The following is an 8,733-nucleotide window of genomic DNA, read 5'->3' on the forward strand; positions in this document are numbered from 1 at the left end:
CTGTGCATGATGTTCATTTGCATGATGATCTGCATGCTGTTTTTATATTATAAATTTGAATTGCTGTTTTTCCTATTCAGTCTGGGGTAATTTTTTTGCTTTAGAATAAATATACTTTGCTTTTTTGTCCAATTTTTCTGGGTATAATAGATTAAAATATTTTTGTTTGATTATGTTGCAGTAAATTGACAAACAGAATCGCTCCAGGACCATGGAAGCTGATCAAGAACAAGGTTAGTTTTAATTAGGCTTTCAAAAAACATTAGCTACTTATATAGATTGTGTTTTTATATGTTTGTCACATCCTTTCCAGGAATAACTTAATGATAATTGCATTGTTTTAGAATGTTCCACAACAGTTGACTGGCTGTGGACTGTGGGATCTTCATGCTAATGGTGAGAAAAAGGGAAAGTAAAAAAAAAATAAAAAATAGATAAATCATAAGAATGAAAACATGATATGATTGCCTAAACTTGACTGATTTCCTTTTTTTGGGGGGGGAATTTCAGTATGCTCTGCACATGGTCTTTGAGGCACCCTTTGATTTTACAGCTGTAAGTCTTTGTTAAAAATATATATTTTAACTAGATGATTTAATCTATTAAATTGATCTATTGACACTTTCTCCCCTTATGCAAGTCGGATTTTCCTCTTATTCGAAAATGGTGGTGCCTTATTCTCATGGAGAATTTTGCCATTGAAAGGTAACTCTCTCTTGCTTTCTCAAGTTTTTCTCTGTCTATAAATTTACTTAAAAATGTATATGTCACAGAAAACATCCTGCCGTTGATGTGCATGAGCCACCTAAAGCACAAGAAGACTCTGAAATTGGTGACAAGGTATGTTTTTATTGTCTCAAACAGGCACATGAAAGAGCATAATTTCAAAACATTATCATTTACATGCATTTTACATGCATCCTGATTAAACCACGATGTATTGTTGAGGACACTCAGGGACAACAGACAACAGGAAATTAGCTAGCAGCCAAATGTGGTGCATCTCTTCTCTTGTGAGAATAATTATTTTAAATGAATTAATTATTTCATTCCTTATTTGTACACCCCTCTCATGAAGGAACCACAGATGGTCAAAGACCTCAGGACCGCAGTTGGATGGCTGCGGAACGACTGCCACTCCTTCAGAGGTTTTGTGCAGCCATCATATCTGGACCTAGAGAAGGAAGACCAGGAAGAGGCCCTTCTTAATCTTGATCAGGCAGAAGGAAAAGATGCTCTGGAACGGGCCAAAGAGCCTTTCATGTTTCGGTTCCAGTTTCAACAAGACATGGAAGTTTTTCTTTTCAAATGTCATGACGAAAGGCACCTCAGAATAAACTCCATGTGTATGGAGTTTTAATTTGTTATTTATTTTACTCTTGAGAATTATTGTTGTCAAATTTGTGCCTGTATAACTTTTATAAGATTAATTGTCTTTGGTTTAATTTTGTTTATATAATTTATTTATTTAGTTTGATTTTGTAATTTGATCTAATTAGAAAACAGCTAGTGTGTGATTTATTTTTATATTTCAGAGGAAAAAGCTCATTTTATTTAAATTATTATTTTTTGTGTTTTCAATCCTTCATTACTGTGTATGGTGGTCTTTGTTGGTTGAGTATTTAAAAGTGTTTTCAATTGAATAAAATGTTCAAACTCTCAAGCTTTGTTTTCATTGTATTATTTATTTTACACTGTATGCTTTGTTTAATGTATAATATTGTTAATCAATCTTGAATATACATTTTCAAATAAATCGTTAAAAACAAAGTTTTTAAAAGAACGTTGTTTTAAACTTTCAAAACACGGAAGTAGCGTAATGCCTTGCCGCGCCCACTTCCGCCCTCAGACTGTCGGGCTGGCGCTGTCGTCCTCAGACTGTTATGACGTAATGGTTCTGCGGTTCTGCAGTCAGACCTATCTAGTGGTGGAAATTTTGATTCTTTTCAGAGACTCGTTCATTTTTAGTTTGTTCACCAAAATGATTCGTTCAGACTCGTTCACTGATTCGTTCAGTTTTTTTTTTTTTTCCATATACATCAGCAGCATGTGCGGCAAAATGTGTTAACAACGTATTTACTTGTTACAAAATAAAAACTGATTTGACTGTATTAAAAATTGTGCCCTAGGCTACTCATTAAATTGATAAAATAAGTCTAAATAAGCGATCAAAGTCTCAACACTCTTTTTATCTTTTAAATTACACTCTTTTCGGATGACCAAATCACAAGTGTTTTTTAATCTGTTTGCATACTAGGCAGGCTAGTTAACATTTTATTTGTTTGGTCATAACGAGTTAAACGAGGAGTTATTTTCTGTATGTAAGTTATGAATTGCGCATTCACAGTACGGATACCTGCGCTTTGCATTCACTTTCTGCTGAATGATGAACTAGATTGACAGAATGGCCGACCTGGTACACGAACTGGGTATAGCAACCAGTTCGTTCAATTCGTTCAATTCGTTCACGAACGGGAGATCTCTTTCTCGTTCAGACTCATTCAGCAGAGTAGATCCAACCAATTACATGCGCCTTCTAAGCCCAAGCTGAAATGCTATTAGCTGACGTGAGTCACGTGACGCAAATGAGCTGGAATGACGTGACGCAAATAATCAATACTCTATTTTTTTTAATGTTTTACAGTTTTTAAACAAACAAAAGTGCATGACATGACATATATATTTATTTTTTAAAGTATAAAACTGTTGAAACATAAATAATAAAAATAAATAATACAAAATGCACACAAAACAACACCAGTGCTAGTGGTGCCACTCATATTGAAGTTAGCAGATTACCTGATGTAGTTTGTAGATTTTAGTAAAAACGAAAATTTTAAGCTGTCTTTTATTAAATTAAACCATCAGCTTGCACTGTTAACTTCGTCGTCATTATTATCTTGACGTTCAAACAACTGGTTCTTTCATTCACGAACGAGATGTATGTAACAGTTCATTGGACACGTTCAAACTCAAAGCAACTCAATAAAGGGCGTATTCGTTCACTAGATTCAACAAATCACATGCTCCGTCCTCGTATCATACTCGAAGGCTATTGGCTCGAGGTTTAGTCACTCTTTGTCTTTGACAGATGAAACGGGCCACAGAGCTACACGGTTCATTGAGCTGCGCATGCGTGCAATAGCGGCGCGCAGTGGTAGAAGGGGGAATTTCAGTGAACGAGAAATATGAGTCAATGGATAACGTGAACGAGAATGATTCGTTCACCTAAAAGATTCGTTCAAAAAGAACGATTCGTTCACGAACGTAACATCACTAGACCTATCTCAATACAATGGCAGAGGGTGGCGAAACAACAGAGCGTGCATTAAAAAATGCTCCAAGGGGGTGTGCGATATGACGATTTTTAATCGTGGACGATTAAAATGTCTCCACGATCTGCTTTTGAAGAAATATCGTAGTATCGTGTTACAGTGCATTCTATCAGTTCAGTTCTGGCGCCTCCGTCTCATCTGTACAACGCGACGTAGCCTAGACATCACACGTTAATGAATAGGTACGGGACACTGCAATTCACAAAAGTTCATTACTTGCATAAGCCTTAATTGCCGGTTAAACATTTAATTCACGCGCTGATGCGCTGTTCTAACGTGCGCTTTCCTGACATACCCACGACAATCACAGGCACTAGAAGCCTGTCAAACAGCGCCTGAATACTGGACTAAGTTATCTTTCGAGTCTTATTATGCTAATACTGTTAAATACACACAATGTGTACATAAACAGGCTACGTCTAAAGTGAAAGCAAACATTTGAGAGAATATCTGGTGTAATATGCGTCTATATTAAAAGCGTCGCGTGCTGGTCTATAAACGACAGGAGTAAATAGTACTGCCGCTTATCCTTAAAGGGATAGTTCACAAAAAAAAAAAAAAATCTGTCATTAATTACTCACTCTAATATTGTTCCATACCTGTATTCATTTCTTTCTTGTGCTGAACACAAAAGACATTTTTTTTAAATGTGGGTAACCAAACAGTTGCTGGTCCCCATTAACTTCCAGGAGAGAACCTATAAAAAACAGGGGGACCAGCAACTGTTCGGTTACCCACATTATTCAAAATAACTTTTATTTTAAACAGAAGAAAGAAACTTGTGTTTACAACATCTTGAGAGAGTAAATTAAGACCATTTTCATTTTTTGAGGGAACTATCCCTTTAGTGTTAATAAAAAATAAAAAAAAACACAAGGAGAAAATCACTCACTGACTGAGAACTTTAATAGTAGCTTTAATAAGAATCAATTTATTCAGTGAAGTCTATGTAGTGTTTTAATTTCATATTTGTTCATTTAATTACTTTCTTCAATGCTACTGCTAAATACACCTACTGCATCTGAAAAAATAAAGCACAATTTATTTAATTTGAATATTAATTTGTGTAATGTTTATCTTGTCTTATTTTTTTAATATAAAAAAAAGAAAATAATGACAAAGATTTTTATCTTCGCCACTGGCCTAAATGTATGCCTTTCTTTTTTCTTTTGTTACCTAAGGATTTGTTTTTAACATTAGTTTGGCTGTAATAAACAGCCACTTGCAAAATATTAAAACCAAATTGAAAAAGAATCGTGATAAAAAATCGTGAAAGTGATTTTCCAAAAAAAATCGTGATATGATATTTTTTCAATATCGCCCACCCTGAATTGACAAAATTGTATACATGTGAAGCAAAATTGAAAAATAAGGATGCAGTGCATCGTCAATGCATCGTGATGCATCGAGATAATCGAATTGAATCGAATCGAAGACTTGATAATCGTAATCGAACCGAACCGTGAGACCAGTGTAGGTTCACACCTCTATTTAAAAGTTATTATCAAATGATGAAACTGAACAGATTTATAAGATATTTAATAACTTGGTCAAACATTTATAACTGAATATAACATGCCATGTTCCAGTTCTCTTTGGCGTTTTTACCACTGTCTCACGCTCAAAGTCATCTATAAACACAGACGTTAATCCAAATTAGTTTAGTTTTACTTTTTATTTGACTGTGGCCTGTTCAAAAGAAAAGAGGATGAGATCACAACACGTAACGTTACCTTGTTTAGGTGTTTTTTCTCCTATCAGCGAAGGACACCTCACTCCTAACAGCCCCTGAGAGACAAAACAAATCACAAACACCTGAAGATTTCACTCCATCACACAAAGTGATGCAATTTAACAAACAAGGATAGCCTACACTAGAGCATACAAGCACATTACGCGCTTTATGTTTTATGACCCTGGCACTTATTATTTTTTCATAATTTCTGGCGATGTTCAGAGTAAACGCATTGGGAAAAGCCAATTGAACACTCAGTACTAGTTAGCTTGATTACTAGCAAAGAATGGTAGCTAGCTTGCAGCCAGATAACAACGTGCAACCTAACCGTACAGTTTAGTGTCCCAAATTGTTCAAATTGAAATGAAACTAAAAAAGAATTAAGAGCAGCAAGCTAACGCAAAACAAAAAAACTGTTCCGTTAAGGCCAATTTATACTTCTGCGTCGAGGGTACGCCGTAGTGCATGGCGTTGTGAGCATTTATACTTCTGCGTTCAGGTCTTGGTTGCTCTGCAGTACTGCTCCGAAACGCTAGTTGGCGGCGGAGGGTTTTAATGTTCCACTGTGTTTAGATTCCTCGCAGCTAGGTTACTACAATCAATAGCGACTGAAAGAGAGCTGATCATGTTGGAGTTGGAGCTTATTGAGGTGGAAAAACAGTTCACTTTAGTGAAATTACTAAAACTGAAAGGCAGAAACGAGAGAAGATGTCGGAGGAGATGGTACGTGTGGAAATCATAGACAGTGGTGGAAATGCGTGAGAAGGTACGTGCGGAAATGCGTAGGAGGAAATGCAATACTACCAAGCCGACCAATCACAGATCTTGCGGTCCGCGTCGTCGCGACGCGTAGTTACATTTTTGAAGAGGTGCGCGTCAGGCGACGGCGAAGGGTACACGGCAGGCGACGCGGCATGGGACGCGTCTGTGTGTATGCTACGCCGTACCTACTGCGTGCACCCTACGCAGAAGTATAAATTGGCCTTTAAGGTTAACACCCTTGGACATTCGCGGCAGTAATCACAGCAGATTTGTGAAGTTTAAGACAATAACGCTAAACTACCAAGCTGGACGAACTTACCTTCAATTTAGAGGAAAAGATGGGTTCACCAGCGATCATGACGGCGAAGCAGGCTGAATATCTGTGCCGTTATTTTCTGCTTGAAAAACACGCCACAAGCCTGGCACGTTGCCTCAGCCAATCAGAGTGGCTGACGTTACAGGTTGGATTATGATGATATGCTGCCTCAGCCAATCAGAGTTACGTTCACTGGTTTTTGACTCAGGTTGAAAGGCTGTCGTCGGCTGTCCTTGACTTTTCTGCTGCTGTTAGTTCATTTTAAATTAGGAATAAGGTGGATATACCTAAATAGGCTACCATGAAATGTAAAAATACATATATGCATGCATAAATAAATAACTTTATTAGGCTACTTAAAATAAATAAACCAGTAAAAAAAATTGTAAAAAACAAAAACAAAAAACATCTGTTTATAACTGTGAATTAACATCCAAAGATGTTATCATATATTTTGAAAACTGCTTCTGTAAATATTATGATGAATCTTATAATTTTATTAGGAAATTTCATATTCATAAGAGTAAAATGAATAATTCTAAACCTTGTTTGAAGTTTTTTTTTTTTTGGTCTGATTTTCAGTTTTCAGTATATTGAGTCTCTCAAATGTATCGATAAAAATGTAGTGATACAATTGTATTTGCTAAAGAATATTGAAGCTAATTGAAAAGTGAATTTATGTGTATGCTACTTCTTTTTTTAAATAGTACAAATTACTGGTTTCTAACTTTCTCTTAAATCATAATATTATACACAATAGAGATAGTCCCTTTCCTGTTTTTATTTCATTTGTTCAATTCTGTCCTACTTTTATTTGTTTCTTATTTATTGTCAAATTATAATTTGTTGATTGTTATCTTTTTGGATGTCATGTTATTGTTGGAAAAAAAAAATAGCAATTAGGTTATACTGAGCCTGATCTATTTCTACCAGAGATTGTCTTAGAATGAAGTTATACCTTTCAGAAAAATGTTACCTGGGGTGAAACTCCCCTACCCTTATTTGCATGTGTATAGCTCACAGCATTTTCATTTACATGTCAAAGCCTCCTCTAGATTTAGGAGAAGGGGGGACAATGGGGGACAACCATATCGGGAAGGCTATGGGCTCTATGCACGGCGGTATTTCAGGTGAAGATGTAAGGATGCTCGATACCTTCCACCGATCGTAGAGTCCAATGCAATACCAAGAATTTATATTGAATTTTATACTCCATGGTTATACTAAAGAAACGTTAGTCACAAAAACAGATAAAACAGACACCCCTCGTTGTGTTTATGCTTATTTTTACAATTATATTAAACAAACATAACTATATATAAAACTACATCTAAACATATGTACGTTTTCGTTTCAAAGACGGGAGGACAGTACATTTTGAAGACTCTGCCAAAATCCCGTTTTCCTCGGTTTTCCTCCATTTTAATCTCCACAACCGGAAATGGACGAGGATCCTTGCGTCAAATGCGCAACTTATGCGTGCATAGAGCCCATTCCAGATTTTTGGAGCTAAATGCGAGAGTGCCCTCCCTCCTTATGTGGACTTAGATATCCTAGGAATGACCAGAAGCCTCGAATTGAGTGATCTTAAAGAACGCAATGGATTGTAGGGCGAAAGAAGGTCCATTAAGTCCATAGGAGCTAAACCATTTAGGGCTTTATAGGTGAGTAGTACTTTGTAGTTGATACAGAACTTAATAGGTAACCAGCGTAGAGATGATAAAATCGTGTGTTAAATGATCATATTTTCTTGACCTAGTAAGAACTCTAGCAGCTGCATTTTATACTAACTGTAGCTTGTTCATTGAGGATGCAGGACAACCGGCTAATAAAGCATTACAGTAATCTAGTCTCGAGGTCATGAATGCATGAACTAACTTTTCATGAACTAAAGTTGTGGTCTAGTATAACACCCAGGGGCCTCATGTATAAACGTTGCGTACGCACAAAATGGGCATAGAAATACGCGTACGCATTTTTCCACGCGCACATCGGGATTTATAAAAAATAAACTTGCCGTAAATAAGTGCGCACCGTAAGGATGCTCTTGACCGTGTGTACGCACTCTTTTAGAAGATTATGGGTTTTGGCGACACCGATGGTGAGCTGGAGTCAAATGTCTTTTTGCTTACTATTAGACAGAGAATCTAAAGAAAATTATACATCTACAGAAAGATAATACAAATATAATTTCACAAACCTATCATCACTTGAAGCAAACATCCATCCCTTCTTAAATGGCCGCGCCAGCACGCGCGTTGAGCCGTTTGGTGAAACTGACGCACATATAGCCTATAATCTAACGGCAGATGGAGTAAAACCGTAAATCTTCATTATGAGTCCAAATCATAAATACAGTCCATATTCACAATAACAGTTTAAATAAATAAGAAAATGGTTTAAACTATGTTTTACTTCTGATATAAACATTTAGATTAAATATGCCATTAAAATATGAAAAATATATATTTTTTCATAAGATAAAATATTTTAAATATGAGTTAAACTCTTAAACTACATGAAATCATTACTGAGAAGTTACAATATATATATATATATATATATATATATATATATATATATTC

At 35.9% G+C, this 8,733-nt stretch overlaps 1 protein-coding gene and 1 long non-coding RNA gene across 4 annotated transcripts; one reads left to right on the forward strand and one right to left on the reverse strand.

Moving 5' to 3' along the window:
* The first annotated feature begins 2 nt into the window (after positions 1 to 2).
* LOC148997140 (uncharacterized) lies at positions 3 to 1,649 on the forward strand. 3 transcript variants are annotated; one of them, XM_089118512.1, is made up of 6 exons: positions 3 to 233; positions 345 to 396; positions 511 to 555; positions 641 to 705; positions 774 to 840; positions 1,079 to 1,648. In XM_089118512.1, the coding sequence occupies exons 2-6, from the start codon at positions 388 to 390 to the stop codon at positions 1,358 to 1,360; spliced, it is 468 nt and encodes a 155-aa protein (XP_088974638.1). In that variant the 5' UTR covers positions 3 to 233; positions 345 to 387; the 3' UTR covers positions 1,361 to 1,648. The 3 variants fall into 3 exon arrangements, with proteins under 3 accessions (XP_088974638.1, XP_088974647.1, XP_088974651.1); XM_089118521.1 differs by lacking the exons at positions 3 to 233; positions 511 to 555 and having other exon boundaries at positions 373 to 396; positions 1,079 to 1,649; XM_089118525.1 differs by lacking the exons at positions 3 to 233; positions 345 to 396; positions 511 to 555 and having other exon boundaries at positions 644 to 705.
* Positions 1,650 to 4,844: 3,195 nt separating this feature from the next.
* LOC120486144 (uncharacterized) lies at positions 4,845 to 6,226 on the reverse strand. Its single transcript, XR_005624124.2, has 3 exons — positions 6,152 to 6,226; positions 5,069 to 5,123; positions 4,845 to 4,966 (listed from the first exon to the last, which is right to left on the reverse strand). It is a non-coding gene; the product is annotated as an uncharacterized LOC120486144 (long non-coding RNA).
* Positions 6,227 to 8,733: the final 2,507 nt, after the last annotated feature.

Source organism: Pimephales promelas, chromosome 2 (assembly GCF_988280905.1).
Source record: "Pimephales promelas chromosome 2, fPimPro1.hap1.1, whole genome shotgun sequence".
Lineage (NCBI taxonomy): Eukaryota > Metazoa > Chordata > Actinopteri > Cypriniformes > Leuciscidae > Pimephales > Pimephales promelas.

What these genes read in the sequence shown, in the direction of transcription:
- LOC148997140 (XM_089118512.1), top strand. An exon ending in CACCCTTTGATTTTACAGCT is followed by an intron (nt 556 to 640) that starts GTAAGTCTTTGT and finishes CCCTTATGCAAG; the next exon opens with TCGGATTTTCCTCTTATTCG. An exon ending in GAGAATTTTGCCATTGAAAG is followed by an intron (nt 706 to 773) that starts GTAACTCTCTCT and finishes TATATGTCACAG; the next exon opens with AAAACATCCTGCCGTTGATG.